The sequence below is a fragment of the Anthonomus grandis genome, chromosome 17 (assembly GCF_022605725.1).
Source record: "Anthonomus grandis grandis chromosome 17, icAntGran1.3, whole genome shotgun sequence".
Lineage (NCBI taxonomy): Eukaryota > Metazoa > Arthropoda > Insecta > Coleoptera > Curculionidae > Anthonomus > Anthonomus grandis.
The window spans coordinates 19831821-19844222 of record NC_065562.1 but is presented as its reverse complement, the minus strand read 5'-3'; the positions used below and the strand labels follow the sequence as shown (position 1 = coordinate 19844222).

Below are 12402 nucleotides of genomic sequence, written 5' to 3'. Positions count from 1 at the left end.
TATCTTCAGTGCAACGTCTTCCGACCTATTTGGCAACACTGCTCATTTGACAGTTGATACGTCAATGTCACTTTTGAATACAAACAAACGGTTCAAGTTTATAATATTATTTTGACCAGCTATTTTACTTAAAAAACGTTCAATTAATAGAAGAAAAAGGGGTTCACATGAACCAATGTGTTCCCAAGTCTCGGCTTTATGTCCAACTACTACATTAGTAAAGACACTCTCTCAAAAGCTTGGAAGTGATAAAACTTCAGCTTAGGTGTTTGAAATATCTAATAAACAGTTTGGCTCGACTGCCTGGAAGTGATTAATAGTTTTTCTTTCAATTTTAGGCACTGAGACAGTATAACCAGCAGGTTAAGACAACTAATGACTCGGTCCTCTTTTGTTCGCTAATGTTACAAACTCCGAGTAAGAATGTTACTACTAAGAGGCATAAATTAAGTAAAGGATAAACATTACACATTATGTATAGAAGAATTGGACTAGAGAGAAGCTGAATCAGTTTATGCAGTCTTATTTTACAGTTAGTGGTTTGTTAGTGTTAATTAATTGAAACAAGTGTTCTTGGAGTGAAAGTGAAACAGTGAATGTTCTTCGAAGAGAGAAGTGTGATCTGGGAGACCCCCAAATTAAAAGTTATGTTTGAATTCTTACCCTTCTTTCTAATCTTTGTCTTATAAAATATCTCAAGGTAAGTAGCCTTTTGCGTATTTGAATATTACCCGTTGTTTCCCTATCAATCCTTATTAATCGATCATATGTTGAGTGGGGGCAGTTAGAGTAAAATGGGACAAAATTATGTAAGGAAACAGGGGCGGAGTTGGAAAGTTCACGAAAAAATAAATTATAAAAAAATCATTATTTATTAAAACAAAAAAAAAATACAATTGAACTTCGACTACATTTATCACAGTTTCAACGACATTCCGCGGCACTGGCAACGGCGATCGCGTGCATCACAGTGTTGCGTTTGACTGTTCCACTGTTGAGGGCCGCCCTGTAGGCCCTACGGAGGGACCCGTCGGTGTCCGGCGGTTCGATTAAGTTACTCGCATTGAACCACACCTGGACGGAGATAATTTAACAAATTGCTTTGAACGAAGCCTACTACAACTTACTTCCTCAGCCTTCAAGGTACAGGTCTCGACCACGCCCAGGAAATCGGACCACAACCGTTTCCGGAACTGCACGTCGTGCCGTTTCACCAACGGATACAGGAGGGCGTTGGCGAACACTTTGTTCCCATAACTGACCCCTTGGTACTGTTGCAACAGCTGATTGTAAAAGTCCTTGAAGTTCGGTAAACCTGTTTTAAGATGACGAGGACATGAAAGATTTTGAAATGAAAGGGGAGGCCGCCTCTCTCACCGGAAATCTCCTCCTCAAAGTCCATTTCCGGCTCCTTAAGTTTCCTGAATATTTTCTCTAAGACCTCCTGCACTTCCTCGTACAGGAACAGACTGTCGCTGCCGAGAAAGACGCAACATAACCTCACATACTTCTCGGTGGGACTTAAAGAGTCCGACAGTCGAGCAAAGTAGGATTCGCACATCAAAATCCAGCGGAGACAGTTCAGGACTGTCCGGTGGTCCTTGGGGGTGTTCCCTTTTTCTTGCTCGGAGTAGAGGCGCACCAACGGGGTGTAGATCCAGTCCACCGGGATGACACCGGTGGCATTCGTGGAGATCGAGAGGCACAAGGGTTGACAAGTGAAAACACGATCCTGTATTAATGAACGATTAAAAAAAAATTGAGAGGGCGCTCCTGACCTACCCCCTTAAAGCCCAACACCTCATTATAAACCTCCCGAATGTCGTTCAAGTTCTTCCAGGCGGCATCCAACGCGTCCACCGACTCGATATTGTTCCCGATACGCTGCTTAGCGAACAGCACCTTAATATCGAAGAATCTACAACGAAATGTCACTTATAGCAATGACAGGAGCGCAATGACGCGTGCGCCCTTACCCTCTGCAAAAAACGATTTTGTTCAGCACCGGGGGCACATCCTCGAGTTGATCCGCCCCGAACAGACATAAGCCGCGAAACGCGAGGGCGTAGAAGAACTTAAGCTCGGGCTCCATGACCCCCCGCACCACCACGATGATCCGTAACATGTTGAGGATCAAGTGCGACTCGCAGCGGGAGAACCAGTGGCCCACGTTGAAGTAACGCGGGGCACGTGCCAGTTTGGAGACGTACTCGATGACTTTCGGGTGCATCAAGAAGGCCGCCTTCAACTATGTATATGGGAAACACACGAGAGAGTGAGAGAGAGAGAGACAAAGACAGTCCAGAGGGTCGTACCTGAAAGGATGACGTGTACAAGGCGTAATGAGAGAAACAGTACAATAGTGGGATGCAGCTGCTGGTCCTCAGGACTGGAATCACGTGGTCCTCGGTGTTGCAGCTCGTGGTTGCACCTAAAGAGGGCAGGTTCGGGCTGCCCTTGTGGTACTCCACTTCGTTTAATAGCATCAAACATTTCCTGGAAATTTGCCTTTTTTCTTAAGTATTTACTTTACACACTAGTGAGTAAAATATTTGATATTTTCTTCCCTTTTAACCTATTTACGACTTTAAATTTTCCATTCATAAAAAAAATAATTATTTTACACACTTGTTAAATACATATTATAAATAAATATTTTGTTACGCCCCTGGTGAGGTTTGACGTCGTAAACGAGATGGCCCCGCCCCCCGTGTAGGTCTCTGACCAATGGGAGGGCGGTGAAGCGGGTCGAGTTTGAATTTATGGCGGTGAAAGGTTGAACGGGCAGAGGCGTAGGTGAAAATATATTTAATTAAAGGTGTCGTAATAAAATAATTATTTCTTTATGATTTTTGGGCAATTTTTATGAATGAATTTTGTTTTTGAACTATGGGCATTTTATACAATTTTTTGAAAAAAAATTAAATTTTTCCAAAAATATTTTTTTTTTGAAATTTTTGTACAAATTTTGAAAGACGCTGAAATAGGTGTCCAATGAAATTGTCCAGAGAATATTTGTACAAAATTTCAACTTTATGTCTTGTCAAGTTTTTGAGTTATGGACATTTTGTACAATTTTTAGAAGAAAAATTAAATTTTTCCAAAAATATTTTTTTTTTGAAAATTTTTGTACAAATTTTGAAAAACGCTGAAATAGGTGTCCAATGAAATTGTCCAGAGAGTATTTGTACAAAATTTCAACTTTGTGTCTTGTCAAGTTTTTGAGTTATGGACATTTTGTACAATTTTTAGAAGAAAAATTAAATTTTTTCAAAAATATTTTTTTTTGGAAATTTTTGTACAAATTTTGAAAAACGCTGAAATACGTGTCCAATGAAATTGTCCAGAGAATATTTGTACAAAATTTCAATTTTGTGTCTCGTCAAGTTTTTGAGTTATGGACACTTTGTACAATTTTTAGAAGAAAAACTACATTTTTCCAAAAAAAATTTTTTTTTAGAAATTTTTGTACAAATTTTGAAAAATGCTGAAATAGGTGTCCAATGAAATTGTCCAGAGAGTATTTGTACAAAATTTCAACTTTGTGTCTTGTCAAGTTTTTGAGTTATGGACACTTTGTACAATTTTTAGAAGAAAAATTATATTTTTCCTAAAAAAATTTATTTGTCCAATTTTTTGTACAAATTTTGAAAAACGCTGAAATACGTGTCCAATGAAATTGTCCAGAGAGTATTTGTACAAAATTTCAACTTTGTGTCTTGTCAAGTTTTTGAGTTATGGACATTTTGTACAATTTTTAGAAGAAAAATTACATTTTTCCAAAAAAATTTTTTTTTGGAAATTTTTGTACAAATTTTGAAAAACGCTGAAATAGGTGTCCAATGAAATTGTCCAGAGAGTATTTGTACAAAATTTCAACTTTGTGTCTTGTCAAGTTTCTGAGTTATGGACATTTTGTACAATTTTTAGAAGAAAAATTAAATTTTTCCAAAAATATTTTTTTTTTGGAAATTTTTGTACAAATTTTGAAAAACGCTGAAATAGGTGTCCAATGAAATTGTCCAGAGAATATTTGTACAAAATTTCAACTTTGTATCATGTCAAGTTTTTGAGTTATGGACACTTTGTACAATTTTTAGAAGAAAAATTACATTTTTCCAAAATTAATTTTTTTTTGGAAATTTTTGTACAAATTTTGAAAAACGCTGAAATAGGTGTCCAATGAAATTGTCCAGAGAATATTTGTACAAAATTTCAACTTTGTGTCTTGTCAAGTTTTTGAGTTATGGACATTTTGTACAATTTTTAAATTTTTCCAAAAATATTTTTTTTTTGGAAATTTTTGTACAAATTTTGAAAAACGCTGAAATAGGTGTCCAATCAAATTGTCCAGACAATATTTGTACAAAATTTCAACTTTGTGTCTTGTCAAGTTTTTGAGTTATGGACATTTTGTACAATTTTTAGAAGAAAAATTACATTTTTCCAAAAAAATTTTTTTTTTGGAAATTTTTGTACAAATTTTGAAAAACGCTGAAATAGGTGTCCAATGAAATTGTCCAGAGAATATTTGTACAAAATTTCAACTTTGTGTCTTGTCAAGTTTTTGAGTTATGGACATTTTGTACAATTTTTAAATTTTTCCAAAAATATTTTTTTTTTGGAAATTTTTGTACAAATTTTGAAAAACGCTGAAATAGGTGTCCAATGAAATTGTCCAGAGAATATTTGTACAAAATTTCAAGTTTGTGTCTTGTCAAGTTTTTGAGTTATGGACACTTTGTACAATTTTTAGAAGAAAAATTACATTTTTCCAAACATATTTTTTTTTGGAAATTTTTGTACAAATTTTGAAAAACGCTGAAATAGGTGTCCAATGAAATTGTCCAGAGAATATTTGTACAAAATTTCAACTTTGTGTCTTGTCAAGTTTCTGAGTTATGGACATTTTGTACAATTAATAGAAGAAAAATTATATTTTTCCTAAAAAAATTTATTTGTCCAATTTTTTGTACAAATTTTGAAAAACGCTGAAATAGGTGTCCAGTGAAATCGTCCAGAGAATATTTGTGCAAAATTTCAAGTTTGTGTCTTGTCAAGTTTTTGAGTTATGGACACTTTGTACAATTTTTAGAAGAAAAATTATATTTTTCCTAAAAAAATTTATTTGTCCAATTTTTTGTACAAATTTTGAAAAACGCTGAAATAGGTGTCCAGTGAAATCGTCCAGAGAATATTTGTGCAAAATTTCAAGTTTGTGTCTTGTCAAGTTTTTGAGTTATGGACACTTTGTACAATTTTTAGAAGAAAAATTATATTTTTCCTAAAAAAATTTATTTGTCCAATTTTTTGTACAAATTTTGAAAAACGCTGAAATACGTGTCCAATGAAATTGTCCAGAGAGTATTTGTACAAAATTTCAACTTTGTGTCTAGTCAAGTTTTTGAGTTATGGACACTTTGTACAATTTTTAAAAGAAAAATTAAATTTTTCAAAAAAAAATTTTTTTTGGAAATTTTTGTACAAATTTTGAAAAACGCTGAAATAGGTGTTCAATAAAATTGTCCAGAGAATATTTGTACAAAATTTCAACTTTGTGTCTTGTCAAGTTTTTGAGTTATGGACATTTTGTACAATTTTTAGAAGAAAAATTACATTTTTCCAAAAAAATTTTTTTTTGGAAATTTTTGTACAAATTTTGAAAAACGCTGAAACAGGTGTCCAATGAAATTGTCCAGAGAATATTTGTACAAAATTTCAACTTTGTATCATGTCAAGTTTTTGAGTTATGGACATTTTGTACAATTTTTAGAAGAAAAATTAAATTTTTCCAAAATAATTTTTTTTTGGAAATTTTTGTACAAATTTGCAAAAACGCTGAAATAGGTGTCCAATGAAATTGTCCAGAGAATATTTGTACAAAATTTCAACTTTGTGTCTTGTCAAGTTTTTGAGTTATGGACATTTTGTACAATTTTTAGAAGAAAAATTACATTTTTCCAAAAATATTTTTTTTTTGGAAATTTTTGTACAAATTTTGAAAAACGCTGAAATAGGTGTTCAATGAAATTGTCCAGAGAATATTTGTACAAAATTTCAATTTTGTGTCTCGTCAAGTTTTTGAGTTATGGACACTTTGTACAATTTTTAGAAGAAAAATTACATTTTTCCAAAAATATTTTTTTTTTGGAAATTTTTGTACAAATTTTGAAAAATGCTGAAATAGGTGTCCAATGAAATTGTCCAGAGAATATTTGTACAAAATTTCAACTTTGTGTCATGTCAAGTTTTTGAGTTATGGACATTTTGTACAATTTTTAGAAGAAAAATTACATTTTTCCAAAAATATTTTTTTTTTGGAAATTTTTGTACAAATTTTGAAAAACGCTGAAATAGGTGTCCAATGAAATTGTCCAGAGAATATTTGTACAAAATTGCAACTTTGTGTCTCGTCAAGTTTTTGAGTTATGGACACTTTGTATAATTTTTAGAAGAAAAATTACATTTTTCCAAAAATCCAAAAATATTTTTTTTTGGAAATTTTTGTACAAATTTTGAAAAACGCTGAAACAGGTGTCCAATGAAATTGTCCAGAGAATATTTGTACAAAATTTCAACTTTGTGTCTCGTCAAGTTTTCGAGTTATGGACATTTTGTACAATTAAAAAAAAAATTTTAATAATTCATAATTACGTTGAAAAAATTTTAAATAAAATTACCCCAAGTGCCTCTACTAACGCATCACTTAACCTCAAAACAAAACCCAGGGGAAACCAGAGTAAACCAAGACGTTTTTCTTACATCAAACACGCCTTCAAACATGACCCCACGTGCCACTACTAACCCTATATATGAAGCACAAAAACCCTCGCAGGGGGGAACATCGAGTAAAACGAGACAAACAAACTTACGTGACACGGTGCACGGCCACATTGAAGCCCCTGGACAGCAACAGACTCTGCAGCAGCGCATCGAACCCGGTGCTGATTTTCCGTTTCTCACAAGCGGCGGCGAAACAGAGCAACGACGCGAGGATTTGCGAGTGTCCACACTTGAACGCGTCGAACTGCTTGAACTGAGTGATCCACTTGTAGAAGCAATTTTCGACCACGGAGTCCATGGCGAACTGACCCTTTTCCACAAGGGCGGCGAGCAGGTTAAAAAGGGCGGCCACGTGACTCTGCCTCATCACCGGACTATTTAGCGAATTATCCGTCTTATCGAAGTGATAGCGCATGATTATATATAACACTTCCACATTGATTTTGCTGTAACATCCTTGGTGCACTAGGACGGTTAAGTAGCGCATCGATTCGATCAACAAGAGGACTCCGAAGCCCGTTTGTCCATATTCGTCCTGATATAAGTAGTACATTAGGAGGTCGGTCACGTGGTATCTGTCCTCGATTGCCTCGGCCAAGTGGCGCTCCCGCGCGGCCAAAATCCGAAGCAACTTGACCATTTGAGGCAGCGGCGCCTCGTACTCGTTCCTCACCGCATCCGGTAGGAAATGCCTCACTAAACTGTCCAGCAGATATTCTTGCTCGAATATTTTTGGCATCGCGTGTTTGTCACGCGCCACCCTGGACAGAATGTCTAGAATATAAGTCACCGCCTCCCGGGGAGGCCTTATGGCGTTCACTATATACTTGACTCTAACCAGGAAGTCGGTACGCACCAAACACCTCACCAAATCCCGCTCGGCCAACTGCTGATCGTTCAATTCCTGCTCGTCAAACTCCTCCTGGACCCCCAACACAGGCTGATATAACCCCACTTTTCCGAAACTCATCATGGTGTCCGCACACGCCTCGTCCAACAAGAAATAAATCAAATTCCGCATCGCTTTCAAGGAAGCGGTCACCACCGAAGGGGTGTTCTCGTCCAAACACACCCTTATCACGAAAAACACTTGCTCGAACGGTATGTCGAGCACGTTATCGTACATTCCGCTTTTTTCCACTTTTAAAATGTTCGCCAACGTGTTCAAGCCGAAAACGCGCTGCTGCAACTGACTGGAACGCGCCAACACCAGTAACTCCCGTAAACTGTACCCCGGCCGTTCCGGTTCATCCCCGTGATGAAATAAATGACGATTCGCGTCGGTTATCTCCACTTTATAAGGGGACAAGTAGCCCTCGAAATCGAAGCGAGCCTCGAAGTTTTCACTCTTCAGGTCGGTTTCGGGGTTAAAGTCCTTCATCCAGGCCAACTTGGTCGCCTCCACTTGATCAAAGTTCAACCAGTTGCCTGCATCCGCTTCCTGGAGTAACTCATTGGCCACCTCGACCTCCTCTGAAGCTGCCTCGTTCTGCTCTTGAATGCTGTTCCTCACACCAATTTCCTCCTCCTCCTCAAGTTTTTTAGCCCTAATCACACTTTTCTCAAAAAACAACGGCAAACAACCCTGATGGAAATTACTCACCTTTGGTCCCGCAGGAACTGGATCAGAGCAGGGTCCAGGCTGCCCAGCAGTTTCTCCCTCTCGGACAGTTTTTCCTCATCGGTCATCTGATTCAGAACGTGTAAGTTCTGAGCATGAATCTGCTCCCGATCTGAGTCAGTTAATGCAAATGACACTTTATCTTCTGCCGAACCCTCTTTCACTGGAGGAGTGGTGTCCATCGGTTCATCATCGGGTTCAGTTTTTATTGGTTTGTTTTGTTGCGAGAATATGCTCCCCTTTGTGGGCTTAATGTTGGTCTATAAAAATGGACAAATCAATAAATCACCTAATTTATTGATTGGTGCATTCTTATCATGCAATAAACATTTGCTACGTACACTCCAAGAGGGTACACAACCTCCCCATAAGCACCTACAGTTCACTTATTTGTAAATTAATTCTGCGTTACTTGGGGATTCATTCATGCTTTTAAAAGTAAAGTAAGAAAGCGGTTATTAGAAGTAAACCTACACCCAGTTCGAGGGTCATTGGACTGCATATTTTAATGCTGATGTTTTTCCTCTTTATGTCATTTTATGACCCTTATTGTGAATTATAACATTATTTTTTACTACATATAATATGCACCATAACAAATAAATAAATAAATAAACTTACATCTCTCCTTTTCACTTGCGGGAACCCTTTGCTAGCAAACTTTAACTCGACAACACTCTTAGGCTCCCCTCTATGCCTTTCAACGATCTCTGGCAACTTCATATCAGTGGGAATCGCCTCGAAAGTGTTCGCGATCTGTTCTTGAATGTTGGCCCCTTTTGGGGGCTCCACGATCGCTTGGGGCACGTTTTTCGCTTGTTTGGACCCCACGGGGGCGATAAACTTGGCCGCGGGGGTGATTTTGCCCTCGCTTTTCTGCTTGTAATACTCCGCCTGTTGTCTGAGCAGCTCGCGCTCCTCACCGTCCTCCTCTTCTTCGGGGATTTTATCGTGTCCCGACATGGTTAGCACTAAATTATCGCTTTAAAACGGGTTTGTTTGTTTAATTTAGGTAAAAAGGACGCCAAATACTAGAGCGAGTCACTTAACCCTACTTTTATTTGACAGCTGACAAAACGCCCCCCCACCCTCCACATAACTCCACATCTATCTGTTTGTTTATATTAGTGGTAAATTTGAAAAAAATGGATAAAGAACTTCCATTTTTATTGATGATTATGATGATAAATCAAATGAAGCAGGCAAGGAATTCCAAACCTTTATAGAGGAAAATAAGACAAGGAAACGTATTCTACCGTAGCACACTTAACCCTACTTTTATTTGACAGCTGCTAGCAGCTGTCAAAGGCAAATTCTAGAATTCCTGCCTTCCCATAACCTCACTACTTTCTCTTTATTTATATTTGGTTTACTATTTTAAAAAAAATGGATAAAGAACTTCCGTTAATAATAAAATCCTTATAAGGAAAAATAAGACGCTAATAATTAAATTCTACAGTGGGACACTTAACCTTACTTTTATTTGACAACTGGCAGGTCAGGACACCTTCATCCATCATAACCTCACTTCTTTCTACCTCTTTGATTAGTTGTTATTTACTATTGTTAAATTTTGAAAAAAAATGGATAAAGAAATTCCGTTGATAATCAAATGGAGCGGCAAAGAGTACGAAATCCTTATAGAAGAAAATAAGACGGTGAGCGACTTGAAACGAGAGATCGCCGCTAAAACGTCAGTCAAGCCCGAGAGGCAAAAACTGCTAAACCTCAAGGTAAAAGGTGAGTTTTGGTCCGATTTGTTTCAGGGTTATTTCACTATTTAGTCACTTGCGTCAGGAAAAACTGAGGAGCAATGTAAACTGGGCGCCCTCCAACTGAAACCGAACTTTAAGATTATGATGATGGGCTCGTTGGAGGAGGACATTCAGGAGGCCAATACGGCCCCAAAAGACTTGCCTCAGGTCCTTAATGATTTCGATATAGACGGTATGAGCCCATAGCTACCTATCACTCCCCCCCACATAATAAAACGGGCACTTTTAGATGAGGAAATCGCTATTGAAAACCGGGATATTTACTTAAATAAAGTGGCCAGGCGGGTGAAAGAATATGAGGTGAAAATTCTCAATCAGCTTCGCCCTGGTAAGAAATTACTAGTGCTAGATATTGATTATACACTGTTTGATCATCGTACCACCGCCCAATCGGGGGCAGAACTAATGCGGCCCTATTTACACGAGTTCCTAACCTCTGCATATGAAGATTATGACATAGTGATATGGTCTGCCACGAATATGAAGTGGATCATTGAAAAAATGAAACTTTTAGGGGTCGACAGGCACCCCAGCTATAAAATCGCTTTTTATATGGATTCTTTGGCTATGATCTCGGTGCAGGCCCCCAAATATGGAATGATAGATGTAAGGTTTCTAGAGTGTATTTTAGGAGTTTTTGTTGATGGTTTTTTACAGGTGAAGCCCCTTGGGGTTATTTGGGGTAAGTTTGAGCAATACACCCCGAAAAACACCATAATGTTTGACGACATTCGAAGGAATTTTATTATGAATCCTAAAAATGGGTTGAAGATTAGGCCATTTAGGGAGGCCCACAAAAACAGGTGAGAGTATTATGAAATAGTATAAGGAGGGGGGCTTTTTATTGTCGAACGTTTAGGTGTACCGATAATGAGTTATTAAGACTTTCAAAGTACATAAAAGATCTTGCAAAGTTCTGTGATGACTTTACAACAGTAAACCATAAGAATTGGGAGAAATATAAGCCCAAAGGGAGGTCCAGTGGCGAGGATACTGAGAGCGATGTAAGGAACTGATGTTGCTCGATAATAATTATTGTAATTTGCATTTTTATTGTTAATATAAGAATTTCATATAACAGGTTTTTATTTCATAAACTACCCTAGTGAAATGATAAATAATTAAAAAATATATATATACTTTAAATTTAAGGAAAGTGTTGAAATCTACCTTATAACATAACCGCACTAATAACATTTCTCGTCTAAAAATCCAAATAAATTACACCACTGCACTGTTATTTACACCATTCCCCACTATTTTACCTAAACTTCAACACCAAATACAAAATAAAGAACACCACGACGGCAAAAACGAACAAATAAAAGACGATGTAGTTATGGGAGCCCCTCGACAGTTTCACCACTCGGCTCATGGTTTTCCCCAAAAAACCACCGGTCCGGTCCATGTCGTCGTCCACATCGTTCAACAGCTTATGCTGGTACTTCACCTCGTTCCCGATATCGATCGAGAGGGACTTTAGGACGCCGATTTTCTCGGAGAGCTCCTCTGCCATACGCTCGTTTTCGTGTTCCAAGTCGTTGTTGTCCTGCTGGGGCAACGGCTGATAATAACTGGAACCGTGGGCACGTCTCATTTTGGAAGACGATGCCAGTTTGGAGGCTTTAGCAAGGATTCCTAAAGGCTCTTTTGAAGGGAAACTACTACTTAAACTTTGTAAGAGTGACGTGTCTTTTTAGGTTATGTTTTTTGTTTTGATTGTAAATTCGGTGGGGTCTAGAGTTTTTTGCGAACAATAGTTATTTCGAGCGGTTTCGTTTAATTAATTGTTAATTATACAACTCGCTATAAACATTTATAATATTAAGCACAGATATGTAATAATAATATAAAGGAATATTTAACACTAACAGTGTGTGTGAGAGAGAGAGAGAGAATGAGCATGTGAAGGATGGAGCTAATTTTGATTACTCCCGAAAATATAGACATTTAATAAATAAAAGTTTTATAATTGTTTTGGCTTCATTGAGTAGTTATAAAGGTAAAAAATTAAACACAGATCTAACGCAACTATCTTAAATTCTTAACTAAATTCTTTGTATTTTGTAAACATCACCTCTCAAAAACTTTAACTGTTTTATTTCCCTACAGTTGGCACCACTGAAATTTGTCATAGTGACTAGCATGGAAAGAACACAATCAACCAAAATGGTGGCCCCCTAATATTGGTCATTTACTTTTACATTGAATACTTGGCAGTCC

At 37.2% G+C, this 12402-nt stretch overlaps 3 protein-coding genes across 5 annotated transcripts; 1 reads left to right on the top strand and 2 right to left on the bottom strand.

Moving 5' to 3' along the window:
- Positions 1-853: 853 nt before the first annotated feature.
- LOC126746603 (RNA polymerase II-associated protein 1) lies at positions 854-9629 on the bottom strand. 2 transcript variants are annotated; one of them, XM_050454915.1, is made up of 9 exons: positions 9026-9629; positions 8387-8664; positions 6873-8339; positions 2316-2496; positions 1977-2248; positions 1783-1918; positions 1378-1732; positions 1128-1315; positions 854-1074 (listed from the first exon to the last, which is right to left on the bottom strand). In XM_050454915.1, the coding sequence occupies exons 1-9, from the start codon at positions 9365-9367 to the stop codon at positions 925-927; spliced, it is 3369 nt and encodes a 1122-aa protein (XP_050310872.1). In that variant the 5' UTR covers positions 9368-9629; the 3' UTR covers positions 854-924. The 2 variants fall into 2 exon arrangements, with proteins under 2 accessions (XP_050310872.1, XP_050310873.1); XM_050454916.1 differs by having other exon boundaries at positions 6873-8330; positions 9026-9624.
- Positions 9630-9753: 124 nt separating this feature from the next.
- Positions 9754-11257, top strand: LOC126746606 (ubiquitin-like domain-containing CTD phosphatase 1). Of its 2 annotated transcripts, XM_050454921.1 has the most exons (6): positions 9754-10144; positions 10202-10351; positions 10409-10507; positions 10694-10785; positions 10837-10982; positions 11039-11257. In XM_050454921.1, the coding sequence occupies exons 1-6, from the start codon at positions 9988-9990 to the stop codon at positions 11193-11195; spliced, it is 801 nt and encodes a 266-aa protein (XP_050310878.1). In that variant the 5' UTR covers positions 9754-9987; the 3' UTR covers positions 11196-11257. The 2 variants fall into 2 exon arrangements, with proteins under 2 accessions (XP_050310878.1, XP_050310877.1); XM_050454920.1 differs by having other exon boundaries at positions 9759-10144; positions 10409-10785.
- Positions 11209-12164, bottom strand: LOC126746609 (BET1 homolog). Its single transcript, XM_050454926.1, has one exon. The coding sequence runs from the start codon at positions 11774-11776 to the stop codon at positions 11441-11443; it is 336 nt and encodes a 111-aa protein (XP_050310883.1). The 5' UTR covers positions 11777-12164; the 3' UTR covers positions 11209-11440.
- Between the last annotated feature and the right edge of the window lie 238 nt (positions 12165-12402).

Excerpts from the sequence above, each read along its gene's own strand:
- LOC126746603 (XM_050454915.1), bottom strand. The coding sequence starts at position 9,367 with ATGTCGGGACACGATAAAATCCCCGAAGAAGAGGAGGACGGTGAGGAG. Across the intron at positions 1,919-1,976 it reads AAAATCGTTTTTTGCAGAGG|ATTCTTCGATATTAAGGTGC; the intron begins GTAAGGGCGCAC and ends ATTTCGTTGTAG. Across the intron at positions 1,075-1,127 it reads GTACCTTGAAGGCTGAGGAA|GTGTGGTTCAATGCGAGTAA; the intron begins GTAAGTTGTAGT and ends ATCTCCGTCCAG.
- LOC126746606 (XM_050454920.1), top strand. The coding sequence starts at position 9,988 with ATGGATAAAGAAATTCCGTTGATAATCAAATGGAGCGGCAAAGAGTAC. Across the intron at positions 10,145-10,201 it reads GCTAAACCTCAAGGTAAAAG|GAAAAACTGAGGAGCAATGT; the intron begins GTGAGTTTTGGT and ends CACTTGCGTCAG. Across the intron at positions 10,983-11,038 it reads AGGGAGGCCCACAAAAACAG|GTGTACCGATAATGAGTTAT; the intron begins GTGAGAGTATTA and ends TCGAACGTTTAG.
- LOC126746609 (XM_050454926.1), bottom strand. The coding sequence starts at position 11,776 with ATGAGACGTGCCCACGGTTCCAGTTATTATCAGCCGTTGCCCCAGCAG.